The sequence below is a fragment of the Chiloscyllium plagiosum genome, chromosome 4 (assembly GCF_004010195.1).
Source record: "Chiloscyllium plagiosum isolate BGI_BamShark_2017 chromosome 4, ASM401019v2, whole genome shotgun sequence".
NCBI classification, from domain to species: domain Eukaryota; kingdom Metazoa; phylum Chordata; class Chondrichthyes; order Orectolobiformes; family Hemiscylliidae; genus Chiloscyllium; species Chiloscyllium plagiosum.
Window position 1 is genome coordinate 90,082,191 of NC_057713.1, and position 21,382 is coordinate 90,103,572.

A 21,382-nucleotide genomic window follows, 5' to 3' on the forward strand; every position below is an offset into this window, starting at 1 on the left:
ATTAATATGCAAATCCCAGAATTTCTTTCAAGTCACTGCCCTGGGACACCTTAAGGTGTTATCAATATAAAGGAGGTGACCCCTCTGGTCAGACAATGTATTTTAGGCTTAAGGTCTTGGTTGGAGTCTGTCTGTGTCTTTTGTTTCCAGAGTAGGAGTTTATAGAATGTCACATTGGCTGACAAAATAGAATGCATCTGCAAACAAAAGTTTGTAAATGCAAATTCACCTCATAGATTTATATATGCATTTGCATTTGTATGTGTGCATGCGTGTGTGAGCGGAGAGAGCGCGTGTGCAAGTGTGAGGGAGTCTATGCATCTGAGACAGTGTGTGTGTTGAGAGATACTGTGTGTGTCTGTGTGTGTGTGAGAGAGAGGGCCTATGTGAGTGTGTGTGAGAGAGAGAGCATGTGTGTGAGAGAGGGCCGATGTGAGTGTGTTTGTGTAAGAGGTGCCATCAAAAGAATTACTTCTTTCTTTGCCTATTGTTACATTGATTTGTGGGCCTTTTATCCTTAGAGTGGAGGAAGCAAGTTGACTGGTACGCACTGGTGACTGTGAAGACTTTGGGGGCACTGCCTCTGTGAAACTTGGGACCTAGAGAACCAACATCTGGCAAAAGACTCCTGCTCAGATGTAGGTTCATCCTTCTCAGCTTAATCTGCTGCAGGTAATGGGGTCAATGGTAGGAGGAAGGTGGAGCCGAATGGCAACTCTGCATTGTCCTGAGACAAAGTTCCTGGGTTGCGTTTCAAGTCATTCCTGCTCACTGATGGTGTCTGCTGGCAACCTTCAGTCTCTTTGAAGAGGGGGGTGCCTGGAATGATGTTGAGTTGGCTTGTCCCCTTCTTACCATGATGCTGAGCACCTATGGCTGGAGAGAGGGGATGCAGGTCCAAGTGAATATCCAGCGGCCACTGAGCATTCTGCTGGACCTTGGTCTCCAAGGCAGCTGCTATCTTTTCCAAGGAGGCTGCGAAGCAGTCATGTGCCAAAACTGCCACAGAGAGTGAAAATGGGCGATTCCTCCATCTTTTGCTGCAGTCTGGTGAGGGCCTTTTATCACCGTTGTGAATTGCCCTTTGCTCTATACAGGTTAAGCAAGTCATTTATGATTGTGCACAAAGGCAAGTCTTCTGTATGGGGTTGAGCACATACCCAGTCTCCGATAGTCTCTTTAGTGCCAGAGACCTCGGGTATTCTTCTATCATTGGCTGTGGGCAGATATCAGTGCTGTACTCACAAGATTTTGTCCCTGTGCCTACTCTAGCTAAGGCACTCACTGACATGACAGTCTTTGTGACGCTGCAAGGTACAGGTGAATGCCTTGCCTGTGCATAATTTGAGGTTTCACAGGCTTCATCCTCAAGAGTTTTGGTGTTAAAAAGCCACTGGGTTTCTTTCATTTTAATGTATGTTGACCACTCATACAGTGTAAGGGATTACCTTACACTGAAAGACTGGAGCGACTGGGCTTGTATACCGTTGAGTTTAGAAGACTGAGAGGGGACATATAAGATTATTAAAGGATTGGACACTTTGGAGGCAGGAAACATGTTTCTGCTGATGGGTGATTGCCGAACCAGAGGACACAGCTTAAAAATGCGGGGTAGACCATTTAGGACAGAGATGAGGAGAAACTTCTTCACTCAGGTGGCTGTGTGGAATGCTCTGCCCCAGAGGGCAGTGGAGGCCCAGTCTCTGGATTCATTTAAGAAAGAGTTGGATAGAGCTCTCAAGGATTGTGGAATCAGGGTTATGGAGATAAGGCAGGAACAGGATACTGATTAAGGATGATCAGCCATGATCATATTGAATGGTGGTGCAGGCTCGAAGGGCAGAATGGCCTACTCCTGCACCTATTGTCTATTCAGCAGAGAAGAGAGAGAATTAGTTGCTAAACAAGTACAAGCCCATTGCAGAGGGATATGTGAGAGTGGATGTACTTCTGAAAAAGCAGACAGAAATGTCCCTCTACTAGTTTGATCTGACCATCATAGAGTCATAGAGAGGTACAGCATGGAAACAGACCCTTTGGTCCAACACGTCCATGTCGACTAGATATCCCAACCAAATCTTGTCCCACCTGCCAGCACCCTGCCCATATCCCTCCAAACCCTTCCTATTCATATACCCATCCAAATGCCTCTTAAATGTTGTAATTGTATCAGCCTCCACTTCCTCTGGCAGCTCATTCCATACATGTACCACCCTCTGTGTGAAAAAGTTGACCCTTAGGTCTCTTTTATATCTTTCCCCTCTCACTCTCAACCTATGCCCTCTAGTTCTGAACTCCCCAACCCCAGGGAAAAGACTTTGTCTATTTACCCTATCCATGCCCCTCTATAAGGTCACCCCTCAGCCTCTGATGGACTGTATCTTCTTCAAAGACAGTGAGGATGCAGAGATCAGGAATCTCTCCATCAGTCAAGGCCCTCTATTTTTTACTATGTGCTAGCTCATCCTGCAATGAGGAAAGCAGAAAGATTGAGTATGATGGGAATGAATTCATGAGCACTTGATGAGCATGCATAGTTCTGATCCCTTTCCAGTAAATGAGTAGGAAGCACAGGGTAGATTGTCAGAGTCTGAGCCCTTCAGTGCACCTTATGCATGTGATGGTGAGTTGGGCTTCCACATGTGACATGTCCATACAGTGGCAGAGTTAAACTAAATGATAACCCTTTAAGTATGAAGTTGTAGAGAGAATATGGTGACAGATCATTTGTCCGCATCTTGCACTGTGTCTGCTGTTTGTCTGTTAGAGACCTCATGCGCAACCTGGGCCCAAGATGTTTGTATCTGTCAGGGCTTTCATGTCTATTAGAAAAGAGAATTTCTTTTCTTACCCTGACAGCCTAGAATATTCAGTGCAGCATTCATGAAGTGGCAGCCAGATTCTGGTACTTTGCAGATGTCTCAGTGGCAGGAGTGACGATACATCCTTTTGTGGAATTCCTGGCTGCAGCAAGTGAAGGGTGTCTGGATGGCCTTTAAATATGAGGCAAGAACCTTCAAACCTGACCTGGAAGATGCTAGTGGGATGTAAACCTCTGCTTATAACCCACATGACTGTCAACCTGCCATAAATTTGCTTGTGCATAAGAAATGAGCTGAAGAAAGGATGATTGAGTGAGAAACTCATCACAGATCATAGTAGATGTGATGCCATTTAGGTGGTTGCCACCATACTTTAATCCCAGAATTGAAAAATCTCAGCCAGTGTTGGTACGTAGTTAATGCTTCTGTTTCTAAATAAATGCCTTTGGCACTTGAGTTTCTGTTCCTGATTTATGCATAATAATGATTGGCTCTAAGGTCAAATGTAGAATACTTACATGGCTTTCCCGAACAGCTCCAAAGCTGCAGCCCCACTTACTACAGGTTCCCAAGTACAAGCTCTGCTGCATCATGTAGTAAGACTGTTATTCACATCTTCAGAGACTGGCACCACGCAGAAATTAAATTACTCTGTTGACAAGTATTCTACCACTGACCAAGCTCAGGAAATAAAGTGAGCTGGTCGGGAGGGATTACACTGTATTTGTATTTCACATGAACCATCAGGAAGAAAACAATGGTTTTCATTCATTTCTAGCTTCATTGAAGTTTTACAGAGCTGAAATGCTACAGAATTGGGATGGTGCACTGTTTAATCCTTAGCAATACAAGTAATCACTTTAATGATAATTAGCCTTCATGAAGTGGTATCAGTCTAACATGCTTTCAGATCATTTAGTAGTATTTCCAATTATTTCAGGAAAAATCACAGGAGTTGCTGGAGATTTCTTTTTAGCCTCAGGCCTATGGCTATGTCACTGGTAGTAACCCTTCAGGCTTTAACACTGAAGGGTTAAATGAAAGATCCCTGAGGCTGCATGAATTAACTTTGCTTTGATTTCTCCTACACCGTAATTTGCATTATAGGAATCCGTGTCAGATTGAAATATAACTGCATCAATGATACTTATTTACATCAGAAGCAATACATAATACTTTCTGATGCCATATTGTCCCTTAAATCCACCCTTCCAGGCTTCTGTATTTCTATTCAAATTAATAGGCAACTGCCACTGGTGCGTTAAATTACTTCTTGTTTTGTGGCAAAGATACAGCTGGTAAAGTTATTACTGTATTTATGTTCTGAAACACATTTGGAAAAAAATTGCTATTTTAATTTTTCATATGTAAAATCCATTCAGAAGTAAATCTAACATATTTGTGTTCGTAAAATAGTGCATGTATTATTTGCAGCATTTAATTAATGTATGGTTTCATATCAAACAGAAATACAAACTAGGCCCTGAGGACTTCCAACAACTGTGTTGAAAAGAAAGTATTTAACATGCGGAATTTGTCCACAGCTGATAATTTATTGGAACTCATCTGTAACAAGTCCTGGCACTGATTTATAAGTTGATTTGAAAAATAAATAAAAGTGATAGAAACCTACATTTGATTTTAATGATAGACTGTTGCAGCGTGAAAAGTAAGGATATGAAACATTGCAAGGAAATTAGATATTATGCCCTGAAGACAACTACAGCAACTAGCCCATTAATTATTAGATATTTATTATTAAAAATTTCTCTTCATGAGTGACTGCAGAATGCTCATGCAAGTCAAGCTGTTGAGTTTTGACATGAATGAAGTGGATGGAGCTCATTTGTTTCATCGTGTGCTGACAGAGCGAATCTCCAGGAAAGGTTCATCACATACTCTGGTACAACACTTTGTGTCAGTAAGATTACACAAAAAAAGGTAATAATAGCATTAACCAGTTAATTTATTTGTAAAAGGGGGACAACAATGTTTTATTCCATTATTTGGAAAATTAAAAACCTGGCAACATCCTTGCAGGTCTCAAATACAACATTGTTTAGTGTACTCTTCAACTTTCAATTGCAACTAACTTAAGCAATAAAAACATTGGGTTTGATCAATATTAACATGGGGATGTATTCAGGTAGGGTGGAGGGAGAGAGAGGAGTGGAGATGGGAAGGAGAAACAACAAGGCCATCTACATTCTATTGCTAAACTCGGGTCCATCGTGATTAATTCTCTGAATGTAAGGGTTCCAGGGCCGTCCTTTTTAACAAATGAACTTTGTAGGCTTCATTCCAAAATCCAAGGACGAAAAGAAACCTTTTGCCTGAAAATAACCAGGTAATGGATGGACCGCCAGCCCTCCCTGCTATGGTAATTTTCAGAACGGTGACACATTATATACCACCCAATTTGTAGATGTGATGAGCTCCAGATATCTGCCATTACTTATGTTTTCTTTTCGATGACTTCCCTGATAAGTCGCTGATCCAACTGATGCAGTTAACTTTAATAATTGAAAGGGTAGTCCATGCAAGCCCAGTTGTGGACACATTTAAAATGTAGCTTCTGCACAGCAAAAACTTTGTTCTTAATGGAGGTGAAAATGATTTTTCTAAACAACTGCACTGAGAAAAGAATGATCACTTTTTTGCAAAAGTGCTGTTCTCAAAATTAAGAACCTGAATGCAATAGGCACTGATGGATACAACCTATTCTGCCTTTGCATACTTGGAATTGCAAACTTTGTAAATGAGAACACCAGTGGCATCTAGTGGTGTTCCTGCACACTACACAATCCCTTTTTCTTAACTGGTCAGACAAGAAAAAAACCCAACCTCTTTAAAGACACATTAATCTCTTCTCAATCATACAGAACATCTTTGACAGTCTTTATTTTTGTAAGAATTCCATGTGCAAAATCCAGGAGGGGCTGATGGCAAAACAGCTAATAAATGGAAAAACCTTTTACTTCATGCAGCATTTGGTTAGAATCTGGAATGTACTGCCTGAAAGTATGGTCAAGACAGATTCAATCCTGACTTTTAAACAGGAATTGACTAAGCAACTGAATAGAGAAAAAATGTGGAGCTTGGTGTAAAAGGTTGCCAAGTGGGACTCACTGATTTGCTCTTACACAGCCAAAATAGACATATGGAGCAGAAAATAGTCTCCTTCTGTGTTATATGAGTTTATGTATGACCAATGCAATCAGAACAGTAACATTCTTCAACTGGTTTACTGGTGGGACAGGAACTAGTTGCTATGAATGAGTGGTTCGCACTGCTGCCTCACAGCTCCAAGGACCTGGGTTTGATTCCAGCCTTGGGGGACTGTGTGGAGTTTGCAAATTCTCCACCTGACTGCATGGTGGGTGTGGGTGCTCCACTTTCCTCGCACAGTCAAAAATATGCAGGTTAGATGGATTGGTTTTGGTAAATTGCCCATAGTGCAGACTAGGTGGGTCAGCTATGCTAAATGCAGAGTTACAGGGATAGGGTGGGTAAGGTTCTGGGAGGGATGCTGTTCGGAGGGTCGGTGTGGACTTGATGGATCAAATGGCTGTAGGAATTCTATGTTTGTATTCGATGATTCTACAGAGAGTAAATGTATTCATTTGATTTTCTAGTAGGCACCAAAGTTCAGGATCGATCAGCAAGTTCAAGAACTGAGGAGACTTGTTTAATTTAATCAGAAATCTCCTAACTGGGTGACTCATGCAATTATTTGAAAAACACAATTGTATTGAACTGACCTTGCAGCTTTCAAAACTGGATTCAAATCTTGAATATACAACATGCAGAGTTTTGCAATGTGTTATTGAAGCCTCAATTCGTTAGCTAGTGGGCATATTCACTATTTCATGCAACCTTCAGGATGGCTGTTTGACTCGGAAATGAGAAGAATGGGCTGGATTTTATGGTTGGATGTGAAGGTGGAGGACATCCATAGGCATGGATGCCATGCCTGTCACTTCTCACTTGGCCCTGCTGCATAACTATCCAGCAGCATTATACATCAACCAGAAGTACCCAACCCTGTAAACTTTCACCATGCAGGCTGCTGATAGGTAAGGGGCACACCCTCATTAGCAGGAGCCCATATTCCTTGCCATAATTTCCTAACTTGGTCCCATTCCCACCTTATGTAACTCTTTCTTTAACCAGCAGTTGGGGGATGGATGCAGTCCCAGTCATAGCCACTGCTCCCACTGGCACAGTCATTCGAGTGGCGAGCAGCTCTCACAGGCAAGACTTCCTTATGGGGTAAACCGATTAACATGCCTCCAAATGTTATATTCTGATGGGTGAGCAGACAAGCTATAGGTGTTTGCTGGTTTGGAGAGAGGGTAACAATGCTACCCCCACCCCGTTGCCTGAAACATCCAGCCTATAGTCAGCAGCCAATCGAAGCTTGAGTCCAATGGAAGGAATTTTGCTGGGTATCAGACTGCCGACCACATGACAATAGCAGACATGGAAATGGACAGCATTCCTTTCCAATGTATAAATAACATACTGCTTCATGAGCACAAAACAAGGTCTTGCTCTTTGCTTCTTCACCATCCATAAATTTATTTATACATGCAAAGTATTCTGTACATTTCTGGTCCAATGTCTGCTTACTCCTAGCTTTCAGGGATGAGAAAATAGAAGAAAACTTGCAGCTGATGGCAAAAAAAATTGAAGTGTTGATGATAAGAGTGACAATGAAAGAGGCGCAGAAGAGCTCTCTTAAGAGTTTGAACCAGTACAGGACAATGTGGCATTGTTTGGACATGAGAATTGTTTTACAAAAGTATTTTGGTTTTCATAATGTGAAGTTGGTGAAGGAGATTGTACCAGCTGGCCATGCAGCTGCAGAAACATGTTGTGGAGGGAGGATACCAGTCAGAACAATCTCTAATACAGGCAAAACTGGCTTGTTCCAAAAGAAAATGGCAAATAGGACTTAGATGCTCAAAGAAGGGACCACATGTGGTTTTAAAGCAGCAAAGGACAAGCTAAGGCTCTTACCATATGCCTGTATTGCTGGTTTTGAAGTGTAAAAATTAGCCTATAGGTCAAAAATCTTCAAGGCTAATAGAAAAACTCTAACCCCGATCAGATTTATGGAAGGCTGATAATGCTGCCTTCGTACAATAGGAGTATTTGTTGACTGGTTTGAGAATTGCTTTCTGATGAGTTCAGGACTTAATTAAAGAAAAATAGTTTTTCAAGATCCTACTTATAATATTATTACACCTTGACATCCATCCAGTGGTTATTTGGTTATTCACTAATGGGATATGGGCATTACTGGCTAGACCAGCATTTGTTGCCCATCCCTAATTGTCCTTGAGAAGGTAATAATGCCTTCTTGAACTGCTGCAGTACATTTGGTGTAGCCAAACTCAACATGCTGTAGGGAGGGAACTCCAGCTTTTTGACCCAGTGACACAGAAGAAGCAGCGGTTAAGTCAGAATTGAGTGGTATGGAGGGAACTTGCGGGTCGTGATGTTAAATGTTAGAATGTGGCTGACTCAAATCCTTTTCAGGCAGTGAAAGGCAAATTTCCACCACCTTCTTTAACTTTTGATTCTCTTGCATTACAAGGATTAATTTGCCTTAAGAGTACTCTGCCTCCACCAAGATTTGAGACAGATATTCCAAAATTACACAACCCCCAGTATCAAATTAAATGCTCACCATCTCTTTGCTGACTCTAAATTTTAAAACAGCGTGTCCTAGTTCTGGACTCACTGAGAAGAGAAAATCTTGCCAAGACTATTCAGAATCTCATATACTTCAATTAAGTAATTCCTCACTCTTCAAAATTCCAGTACGACTCAGCTCAGTCTGCAAAATATTTATCATTCCAGTTTCCATTATCATATCATTAACTCACTATTTCCACTCGAAAAGACCAGCACCTACTTTATCTACTCCTTCGTTTTTAGATACTGTAGAAACTCTGCAGGAGCAAAACATGTTTTGCTTATTTTCCCACCCCTTTTCACTTCTGGATATAGAGCTTTTGAATGAACTATCACATCAACATCAACCACCTTAAACATTCCTCATTCCTCCACCTTCAAGTAAGTCTTCACCAACTTATAAGGCATACCAGCAGAAATGAAGAGTTAATGTGACAAATAACATTTTTCTTAGTTTGTCATGATACTTCTTCAGTAAAATAGCTTCATGTTTATTAAAAAACATAGAACCAATGTTTCATTATTTGTGTATCGCATATATTAAATTTTTGGATGGTTGGAACCTATCCTCCTGACTCCAATGTTTATCATTTGTGAAAATTCCAAGAATTAAAACCCCAATGAATGGTGGGACTTCATTGTAGCATGCTTAATTGTTGCATCTTTACAGAAGAAGCTTACTTCTTCATAGAACATATTGATAATGAAACTTGAATACAGAACAGTGGCACAGCTAGTGAACATGTGAAACTGGCAAAAGACTATATCAATTTTAATTGGCTTACTGTTCATCACTACTGAATCTTAGTCATGCATACCTGAAATGAAAAACTGTAAGACTTTATTTATTAAAACTGGCACTGAAATACATTACTAAAGAATAAGGCATCCATTCTGAATTCTTAACTGACTTAGTTATTTCACATGTACTTGTCTCTGCTTTTAATAATTTAAAATTGACACTTACATGAGAAGATGCAACCTCCAGTTAAACAATTCAGTGATTCACTGCAAATAGTAAAATATGTGACAATTTTCAACAGGACAAACAATAGGACATAGTTTATTTATTTTTCTTTACTAAATGAGTGAATATTGAAGAAAATATTATTTGTAGGAAAACATACATAGAAAGTCAAGTGGTTGAAAAATAGGTTTTGAAATTGAACCCTATTCCAGGACTTTTCAAAGTCAAACTTTATTATTACTGGGTAGTAAGCCATGAGCTTTAAACACCTTTAAGCATACAAAGGCATATCGATGAAATATTTTGTTATTTATTGGTAGGCATTTGCAATCAACCTAATCAGATGTGTTATGACACCTCTCAGTACAGGTGGGACTTGAACCAGGCCTTTGGGCTCAGAGGTAGGGTCACTACCATTGTTATAAGAACTCCTTGATGTTTATTTGCATACTTGAACTATAAATTAGATATAAACTGGACAACAGATACTAAATCATGTCCTCCTCTTGGTGTTAGTACAAATAAACTACGGTAGGTGGTGTAAATCTGAAATAAAAACAGCAAAATGCTTGAAAACTCAAGTTTCTTTTTCTGGACAAGAGACATAATGGACTCAATGTTAATTCTGTTTCTCTTATCACAGATGTTGCCAGATTTGTTGGGCTTCTTTAGCAGTTTGTTTTTATTCACCTTCAGCACTAAGTGTGCGACTTAAAAATTGTAAAAGTCAAAAATTAAGTTTGAATTTAATTTACTTTGAATATAAATGTTAAAAAATTAAGAAATCTAGTTTATAAAATGTGAGTTTTGGTCAAATTAACAGCCTGTCAGAATGTAGGATTCCAAGAAAACACAAAGTTGTTGGGCTGACAGGTTTTTTTTTAAATTGATCAATTAATTTCTTATCAAACAAGTCCATTTTTGTACAAATTAAAACCATCCCAGCAGTTTCCATTGGCTTTGATTTGATTTTAAATTAGAATATAAACAATTAAATGCATTTACTCCGCCCCCCCCAACCTTCAATTAAATTTCCCATTGTGAGCTTGAACTAACAACTTGTATCACATTCTTTTATCAAATCCCTATTTCAGAAACAATTCTGTTCAGTGTTGGTGGTTTTAAATAGTGTAATATAATAGTACCTAGTAGTAGATAATTAAAAAAAACCACACAGACAATTGCAATATTATTCCCAAACACACTGTCTCAGCAAAACTGATTCTCAAAGTCTATCTAAAAGAGACAACAACAAAATCTAGTGTGTTACTGTTAAGAAGCCCAATGGATTAACATTATCCATATTATATAGAATGTAGAGATCCAGAATTACACCCTGTCCAAAATCACAGATCTAACCACACAGATGCATGGTAAGAATAGCCAACAGAAAGAATCAACTTTGTTGTTCTGAGAAGGGGCAGGCGATCACCAGGCGATGTCATGTTGTACTTCTTTTTCGGTTTTTCTCACTTATACCTCTGACTTACAATTTTTCTCCTGAAAACTAGAACAATGCATGCATGCTGAAATTGGGTGTCTGACAAATTTCATTTATTTGTATGTTGAGAATAAATCAAACATTTTTTTCCAAAAGAAGGAAGATTTTTTTTAAAAGTGATCTTTATAACTGTGAGAGAAGTACCATTCACAGAAAAATTATTTTTTTAAAAAACTCTTTTGATCATTGGGAACATTGCTTTCTTGCTTGTAATCGGTTTTATCCTGAAGCTCTTTCACCAAGTCTGGCAGCTTTTTTTCCTTAATCAAACGTAAAGCACATAGAAAGCACCTTAAGCTAACTTATTCCAGACTCTTAACTCCATTGTTCCTTTCACAACCTCTTTCAATAGCCTGTCAAAGACATGCACTCACATATTTTTATGATTTCCAATATAGCATCCACTGCTGCTAATACTAAATTTTCCATTAAACAAATCAGTTGAATTTAAAAATACTCCATTGACAAAGTGACTTCTTACTTTAACAATTACTTAATATGCATTCATGTACAAGATTGCTGCCTCCCAGCTTCTCAAAATATAATGCCAATTAAATTTCTGTAGTATCCCACATCTCCTCCTTGATTTTGGAGAGGTGTGAGGAGATGTTATTGAGTTTGTTAAGCACCAGTTCAGATATGATTTGTTAATTATATAAAGTGAGTACACAACTGTGACAACTAGGGACGGTTCACTGATACCAGAAGAGGTACTGGCTGTCAGCACAGAATTAATTGGACTTGTTAAGTTTTGGGGGCAGATTCCTGCTCTCCAGTTGAGCTGTTAGGGAACTTTTCTGCATCTCTTCTTCTGGTCCACCTTTCATCATGATGAAGGCTACTGCCTACAAGGACTGCCCCTGAGCACTTGAGAATAGGGAATAAGTTATGCTGTGTCAATCCATTGCCTGAACGTTTTAGCTATGTTGGATGACTGCTGTCCTCTTTTCCACCTCCATTTGACAGTTAGTTTCCATTCCTTATTAAGAAGGAAATTAAAATTTTTTGAAAACATTGCATGTAAAATAGTGTAGTGTTGCACTCAAGAAACCTTTTGTTTATGCTTGTGAAAGGCTAATTACTACTGTTACACAGTTACATGAGGCCTCATGCTATGCAGGAAATGCAGAATTTGAAATGCTAAAAGCTTAGTTTTAAAGAGAACCTCAATTTCCAACATTATTCTATTTAATCATTGACAGCCTTACTCGAGCCTGTGACTTACATAGTAAAAATATTCATCTCTCTAACTAAAGAAGCATGCTTACATAATTTCCTGTTAATGCACACAGAGTAGTATTTCAATAATGGCCACAAATATACAAAATTGTATCTATCGCTAAAGATTCAGCCACAGTGCAATGTTTACTGTATTTTCAACCCAATTGTTGATACTTTGCAATAGATTGTGCGCTCCATTTAAATAATGACGATTATGAAAGTGGAGAGCAATGCCATTTTGTAAACTTACATGAATCCAAGGTTTAAAAAAATTGTAACTGCACAATATTCAAAAGTTTAGCAATATGCTTTACTCAGCTTCATTTTTCTTTCCATATTAAAAGACATGTAACTCGAACATGTTAAAATACATTTTATCATTCTCTCAAAAACTATAAAAAGGATGAAAAAGGTATTGTGCAAAAAGAGAATAATGGAAAGGTCACAACACAAAATTAATTTTGTGATAAGCTCACTGGAACTTCTCTGGTCCATGACTCTAAAGGTTCTTCATAAAAAGATGAACAGTACATTCCACTGGAGGTGCTGTGCATGAGATAATATTTTGACAAAACACAGTAAACATGTTTTAACATGGCACTTTTTTTGCACTCAAATAAATTAACAATAAAGAAATATTTGCCTATTTAGGGTCACTCTCCAATGAAAACTTCATAACCACAACGTTTAATACACATTTTCCAACTGTTGTGCATTAATTTTAGAACTCAGTACATCAAGATGCATTAACATGTACTTGAGAGGTATATTTAATTGTACAATCATGATAAATAACCACTTTAAATACTATTGTACCACACAATTATTTGTCAAACTGTACAAGTATGCACATGTTTTAAAAAAACATTTGGCCCCATTAGTAATTACCACTGAATGAAAAGAAAAATGCAGAATATGTCGGATTCATTTACAAAGCAATAAAAACCCAGGCAAAAGTTTCAGTGGCAAAGCAGTGACAAGTTCATAAATCAGGAATTTTATATACATTATTAGTAAACAATCTTTGTGATATTTACAGACAACATTGACCATGAATTGCATTGTTACCTTTTACAACATCATCCTGTTCAGAGTTTTTCCAATCTTCACTGGTCAAATTTGCTTTTTAGCAAAAATAATCAATCAATCACATGTGCATCATGTGTCCATTGCTCAGGTCCACTGCTGCAGAATGTCCTGATGCAGTCAATAAATAACTGCTTGGTGTGATCAAATCCAAATAATGGATGTTACTATGGACTCTACACAGTCTGAGACATTGATCTAATTTGTTTTTTCTTGATTACATTCCAAAGATCAAGCGGTGATGGCAGCTTAATTTTGTCCCTGTTTTTGCTGTATATATTTAGAAAGATACCAAGGAGGACCACAATACCTGACCATAAATAGCTTAAAAGACAAAAAAAGTGCAATTAGTTTTACTACAATTTGTAGAATCTACAGGCTCCTACCATAAAAGTTAAAGCTTAAACACTGAAATTATATTTCAATATCAGTGAACACCAGAAGTTTCTGGTGCTAATCCACCTGATATATTCCTGGATTGTCATGCACAAAAGTTGCATTCATCTCCAAAATGAATGGAGACAACCAGAATTGGATAGGAGCAAACACAGACAATGTACAATGAAATGAACTGACAAAATTGATCCAGACTAAATTTCTGACCATGATAAAATACCAAAGGACAAATATAAAATGAGGCAGCTTGGAGAAAGTGTTGGGACTTATTCATTCTAAGGACAGGAAATGATGGGTTGGTGACACCTTGAATTTGGACAGCAGCATTTGCACAATTAGTGGAGTTAGTATTACAAGGAGGCAGGAGTACTCAGCAGTGTACAACTTGAAAAGACAGAAGAGCTGTCAGGGGGCATGCGACTGTCTTTCAGAAGAGAGGCGGCAGTACAGTGGAGGTAACCTCACTAACACACAAATATGAATTGAAAGTTGTCTTCTAGTGTGGTAGGGCCTGTTAACCTCTTTTGAGGACCAGTTTATCAGGCAATTAATTGGAAGCAAGCTGACTCCCTATCCATACTTCAAAAATTTCATTGCATTCTCGAGGCCTCCTATTTTTATCTCCACAAACAGCTGAAAATCCCAGTTGTTGTGTCTCTTGAGAAATTGGTCAGAGTTATGGATAGGGCTTCAAACTAAATATTGGGGAGGAGGGATTGTGTTCAGTTGCATGGAAAATAATGGAAAAGTTAAAGGGTGGGGGAAGGGCTCAGAGGAGGTTATTAAATTTTCCAGAACAAGTAACAGAGAGAATGGAAAGCATCAGGAAACTAGCTTCAGTCACAACAGATGCTGGGACAACAATGAGAAGGGGGTAGTCAGCACAGGACAGAGGATGTACTTAAATGGATGCAGTACATGAAATACAATAAATGAGCTTCAAGTACAGATTAAAAGGCAGGTGCAATGTTGTGGCTATCACAGAGATGTGGCTGCAAGGGCATCAGGGCGAGAAACTAAATATCCAAGGACATGTGTTGTATTGAAAGGAGATGGACAGAGGGGCAGGTTTGCCTCATTAGTAAGAAATGAAATTACATCAACAACAAGAAATTATATAGGGTTGGAAGATGTATAGTTAGTGTGGGTAGAGTTGAGGAACTGCAAAAGAGAGAAGACCCAGATGGGATTTGTTTACAGGCCTTGTAGCAGTAGTCAGGACGTGGGGAAGAAAATAAATCAAAGAGATAGGAATGACATGTAACAAAGGCATTATTACAATAATTGTGGGGCTCTTCAATATGCAGATGTACGAGGAAAACTAGGTTGGTAGCTGATCTCAAGAAAAGGAATTTGTGAAATGCCTACAAGATGGCATTTTTGGTGCAGCTTGTGGTACAACGTATTGGGGAACAGGCAGTTCTGGATTTGGTGATGTTTAATGAGGCGGTCTAGAAATATGGTGCCTAAGCTGAAGAAACCTCTAATGTGCAGTGACAATAATGTGATAGAATCTTTCCTGAATTTTGGGGGGGAAAAGGGGGTGAAGAAGCTGGAATCGGATGTAATGGCATTACTACTGAGTAAAGGTAACCATTAAGACATGAGGAAGGTACTGGCCAGAGTTGGTTGGAAGGGGAGCCTAGCAGAGAAGGAGGAGCAGTAATAGCAGGAGTTTGAGGGTAATATGGGAGGCATGGCAGAATTTCATCCTAAGGAAGAAGAAGCATATTAAAGACAGGAGGAAAAGGTAAGTCAGGGACTGGACAAAAGCAAAGGAAAAGGAGGTTAGTGGGAAGCCAGAGGAGTGGGAAGCCTTTAAAAACTAGAAGACAACTAAAATGAGCAGGAAGGAAAGAGATGATGAAATAAGAGTAAGCTAACAAGTAGTGTAAAAGAAGTTTGCATGAGTTTTTAAGATATCTAAAAAGATAAGAGAAAGGCAAGAACGGACACTGGACCACTGGAAAATGAGACTGGAATAATAGTAATGGGGAACAAAGAAATAGCAGGGAACTGAAGTGGTATTTTGCATCAGCTTTTATAGTGAAAAAACACCAGCAGCATACCAGAACTTCAAGACAGTCACTGGCAGAATTGAAGGTAGTGGCCATGACTAAGGAGAAGCCAAAAGATCTGAAGGTGGATAAATCACCCTAACTAAGTGGGCTACACCCCAGAATTCCGAAGGAGCTAGCTGAGGAGATTGTAGAGACATTGGTTGTGAAATTTCAGGACAGACTGGATCGGGGAGACAGTTGAAAATAACTAATTTAACACCCCTCCCAGGGAGGGAGGGGGATAAAAGAGGAAACTATAGGCTGGTAGCCTGACCTCAGTTGTTGGTAAAATTTGAGTCCATTATTAAAGATGAGACTATGGAGTACTTGGAAGTGCATTGTAAGATAGGGCTAAGGGAGCACAGCTTCATCAACAGGAGAGCATGTCTGACAAATGTTTTAGAATTATTTGAGGAATTAATAAGCAAGTCAGACATGACAGCCACTGGATGTGATCTATTTTGATTTCCAGAAGGGCTTTAACAATGTGCTGCACAGGAGGCTGCTAAATAAGATAAGAGACTATGGTCATAAGGGTTAGGTGCTGGCATGGATAGGGGATTAGCTAATTGGCAAAAGCAGAGATTTTCAGAATGGCAGCTGGTGACAGGTGGAGCTCTGCAGGAATCAGTGTTGGATCAACTATTCATGTCATACATTAACAATCTGAGGAAGAAGTGGTGAAGCTGCAGAAGGACTTGAACAGACTAGGAGAGTGGGCAAAGACATGGCCGATGGAATACAACGTGGGAAAGTGTGACGTTAAGCACTTTTGAAGGAAAAATAGAAGCGCAGATTATTTTCAGAAATCTGAAACACAAGGGACTTGGGAGTCCTAGTTCAAACTCCTAGTTAACATACTAGTTCAGTTAGGAAGGCAAATGCAATGCTGACATTCATTTCAAGAGGGCAAGATGATAAGAGCAGAGACGTACTGCTGAGGCTGGACAAGGCTCTCAGTCAGCATTTGGAATATTGAGAGCAATTTTGGTCTATATATTTAAGGATGGTTGTGCTGGTCTTGGAGGGGATCCAGAGGTTTACAAGAATGACCCCACGTATGAAGGGCTTGTCATATGAGGAGCGGTTGAGGACTCTAAATCTGCACTCAATGGGGTTTAGAATAATGAGGAGGTGATCAGACTGAAGCTTACAGAATACTGAGAGGCCTGGATAGAGCAGACGTCGACAAGCTGTTTCCACTTTTGGATGCAACTAAAATTAAAAGGACACAGCCTAAGAGTGGAGGGATGACTTTTCAGAACTGAGGAAAGGATGAATTTCTTCAGCCAGAGGATGGTTAATTTGTGGAACTTACCTCCTCAGAGGGCTGTGGAGGTCAAATCATTGAGTTTATTTAAGACAGAGATTAATAGACTTTTGATTTGTAAGGAGATCAAGGGCTTTGGGAAGAAGCCAGGAGAATGGGATTGAGAAATATATTAGCACTGATCGCATGGCAGAGCAGACATGATGGGCTGAATGGCCTAATTCTGCATCTATATCTTATGGCCTTATGGGACAGAAGGTTAATGCAGAAATTACAGGTAGGTGAGATTGATCTATGAAAACGTTTGACTATAGGGCATTGTTAAACAACTGTTCAGCGGAACGACTGGACACGTTTAGGCATTGACTCGCAGTTATCATAAATGCATTACTACATTTCATCCACTATATAGAAGTATATGCAATTTCAAACAATTAGCAAGCTACTTTGTGGCCATATTTGCATAAGTTTTAGATTTACTTACTGAAAAGTAAAAGGCTTTGCAAAGAAGAAAAATGATAGACCAATTGTCATTGCTTTTCTTCCAGTAGTTACTGCAAAGAAACAAACATATGTTCACCTCTGCTCAGAAATATTTTATCTACTGCAAACACAGTGGGAAGAAAAAGAATCAGGGGAGTAACTTTCTGAAAATTTCTATGTAATGTCGAATAAATGGCAAGTTTCAAATTAGTTAACAGACAATGGTCAATGTAGGACTATGTTTGTCAAATGAATGAATAACACTAAACAAAAATATTGGCAGCCTAGGATACATCTAAAAAAAGCCACTGCATTTCCGACTTACAATAGCAGGTTCAACTACATAACTGATTTCAACTCCAATTAAGTAGGCCAGCATTAGTTGGGTTGCATGATAAAAGAACATCAGATTTTCCAACTCAGAAGGCTGCAATCCAATTTAGTCTGCTTTTTAAAAACAATTACTGGGGTAATCTCTTGTGGCTTTAATGTATCTATTGATACTGTTATGACATGGAGTTGAACCCCTCTGTTAATTAAACTAAACACCCAGAAAAGCTCACCTTGCCTCAATCTGTTAAAATATGAGTGACAGAACTCTCAAGTTCCACCATTTAAAGAAAATAACATTAATTTATTTTTTAACTCTAAAAGTGAACATTAAACAAAGGCTAGTCACAAAATTCTAAGCCTTCCCTTCTCTTAACTGCTTACTATCTGCTTCCAACTCTAACAATATGCTGTTCCAATAAGACACTTATTAAAATGACGTCAATGTAATTTCAAAACCACATAGTTGCTATCTTCTTCTGTGTCTTCGCTCTTCTAGCTGCAATCTTCCTGGCTTGCCTTCTTTCTACTGTATATTTCACATGAAAAGATACTTTTGATAGAGAGTGTTTTCTAATTTCTTTGACAGCAAGATGTTAAGATGGGCAATTAGCTCTGCAGGAGTTTCTCTCTATGATAGTTGTTCTCTAACCAATCATCAAAAAATCTGCATTCTTATATCTCCAACATCAGATCATCTCATTGGTTAGATGTTGGCAAAACAATCATTCAAACGCGATTGGGTTTTAGCATTTTGGGGCATAATTTAAACTGATTGGTTAAATTTGAATTGTCGTCAAAACTGCAACCAAAACTCAGGTATCCATTTCACAGCCAAATATTACATATTTTCATTTTTCCAGTACAATCTGAGACTGCCATCTCATCATATTCATAGGTACTTGCAACCTCTCCGTTCAGAACAGTACTCTCTCTCAAAAGATACAGCACATACCTTCAACTTCATAACAATACTAAAGACATACAAAACCTTACTCAGGAACCCCTAACTTTGGCCTACCTAAATTATATAAATAGAATACCAGAGGACAGAAGTAATACACATTCTTACTTACAAAATCCAAAATGCTGTTGACTGCTATTTCTTCATCTAGCTGTACCAATTATCTCGAGTTTTGAATTCAACCTCCCAGATGACTCTTCATTCACACCCTTCTTATTTGGATTGGTTCTGCTGCCCAAAATGTATCATACTTATCTATTTAAATTGCATATGCTAACCATTTGGCTATTTCACTAACCAATGTCCGCATAAGTCTTTGAAAATCCTCCTCAACATTTATGGTTACTTTTGCATTGTCAGCAGATTTCAAGATTCTACCCACCAAGGTACAATTTGTGTTTTGGGTGTAATCTGGACATAAATTACTGTCATATTGGCCCAGTTTTCAAATCATTCATTTATGGGATAAGGGCATCATAGGCTCAGTAAGCCTTTATTAACCATACCCAAAGTTAAGTGTCATGGGTCTAGAATAACATGCAGGCCAAAACAGAGAAGGACAGCACATTTTCTTCCCTAAAAAGGAAAAGTAGAGAATCAGCTGGGTTTTTATGACAATTGATAGCAGTTTGATGATCATCATTAACTCAACTATCTATTCCAGTTTTACTGAATTCAAATTTCACCATTTGCCATGGTGGGATTCAAACCCACGTCCTTGGAACATTAACCAGGGTTCTGAATTACTAATCCAGTAACATTACTAGGCCACTGCCTCCATCTGTAAAAACTGATGCATTACAGGTAGATTTAAAAAGAGAAAACCAAATTATACTTTATTAGAATAGCATAGCGGGCAAAACGTCTGATCACATTTTTTGCTGTTGAAACAACTACTTAAAAAGGAACAATAACCATATATGAGGGATATACTACCTGTTACAGCAACAAGTGCTCCAAAGAGTTTTATCAAAGCTAGTACAAAGGAAATTCCAAAATATCCAGTCAAGGAAAACATAAAGGCATAACCATATGTCTGCGTAGGATGCTGCAAAACAAACAAGGGAAATGAAAATCATGCATTACCAATGTCTCCAGAAGCACAGATGATCTTGCACAGTTATAAACAGACATTGTGCATTTAAAAAACTCAAAACTTAGACAAGCAACATTCTCTAAAGAATGAACTATTCAGGTTGTATACATTGCATGAAACAGCCATCCTTCCTTTTCACTGCCAGGTTTTTTTTCCTGAGGCCCAAGAAACCGACCCAGGGTTTTATTACATGTGGCATGCAGCTCAATTTTATATTTAAATGGACTAGTTGCGTTCTGAGAGAGGGATAGTTACCCAGTCCCCAGGTCTGCTTTCAAATGAGAAAATGAGCAAGTTAGAAACTTTTCACCTTGTCTCTATCCACCCTGTCTATACCCTTCTTGATTTTGTAAACCTCAATCAGGTCCCCCCTCAATTTCCTTTTTTCTAGTGAAAATAAATCTAACCTACTCCACCTCTCTTCATGGCTTGCACCTTCCATACCAGGCAACGTCCTTGAAACCTTCTCTGCACCCTCTCCAAAGAGGTCATGCTTTCAAGGTGAGAGGTGGAAAGTTTATGTATCTCCTCTGATTCTTTTGAATACTGTCTCTTAAAATTCTGATACAAGGAAGAGGCGGGGGTTTACAAGAACAGATACCTAGAGTTTATTGGTGAATATTATTGCACATGGGGCATAACAAAAATGTAAACTAGGCACCAAAGAATGGATTGAGGCAACAAGTAAAGAGAAATTGGAGACCATACAATGGTTATATAAAATGCACAATACTGTGGATGCTTGAAATTTGAAATGAATTCTGAAAAAAACTCAGTGGGTCTGACAGCACATGTGGATAGAGAAACAGTGAGCTGACAGTGAGTCCAATATGATTCTTCTTCGGAACTGAAGGATACTTGTAAATAATAGTTAAATATTGTTGACAAAGTGAGATGAACAGCAAGTTGAACAGATGGTGGGGGCTTGAGAGAGTTAGCTCTCCCTGGGGTCAGTGATGCAGACAGTAATTAGTACATGTTAATTTGACAGGAATCTAGATCTGAATGTATCTTTGGCATATGATAAATGTTTAAAACAGGCATTGTATAGATCATATTAAAAGCTTTGGAGTCATGGACTTTAATAAGGCATTTGATAAGGTTCCCCATTGTAGACCAATGGAGAAAGTGAAGTCACATGGTGTGCAGGGTGTTCTAGCTAGGTGGATAAAGAACTGGTTAAGCAACAGGAGACAGAGTAGTAGTTGAAGGGAGTTTCTGCAAATGGAGAAAGGTGACTAGTGGTGTTCCACAGGGGTCAGTATTGGGGCCACTGTTGTTTGTAATATACATAAATGATCTAGAAAAAGGCACTGTTGGTATGATCAGCAAGTTTGCAGATGACACAAAGATTGATGGAGTGGCGGAAAGCATAAGGGACTGTCAGAGAATACAGGAGGATATATATAGACTGGAGAGTTGGGCGGAAAAGTGGCAGATAGCTTTCAATCCAGACAAATGTGAGGTGATGCATTTAGGCAAG

The 21,382-nt window shown here is 38.8% G+C and overlaps 1 protein-coding gene across 4 annotated transcripts in view; it reads right to left on the reverse strand.

Moving 5' to 3' along the window:
* Positions 1–12,777: 12,777 nt before the first annotated feature.
* The window catches only part of slc35b3 (solute carrier family 35 member B3), a 45,992-nt gene continuing 37,387 nt past the window's right edge, over positions 12,778–21,382 (reverse strand). For 3 of the 4 annotated variants that reach the window (XM_043688591.1, XM_043688590.1, XM_043688593.1), the window contains 3 exons: positions 19,740–19,851; positions 17,511–17,580; positions 12,778–13,624 (listed from right to left, as the gene is read on the reverse strand). In XM_043688591.1, coding sequence (XP_043544526.1) covers positions 13,477–13,624; positions 17,511–17,580; positions 19,740–19,851 — 330 coding nt within the window. In that variant the 3' untranslated portion in view covers positions 12,778–13,476. Of the gene's footprint in view, positions 13,625–17,510; positions 17,581–17,808; positions 19,380–19,739; positions 19,852–21,382 lie in introns of those variants that run through there. The other variant, XM_043688592.1, reaches the window with a different exon arrangement.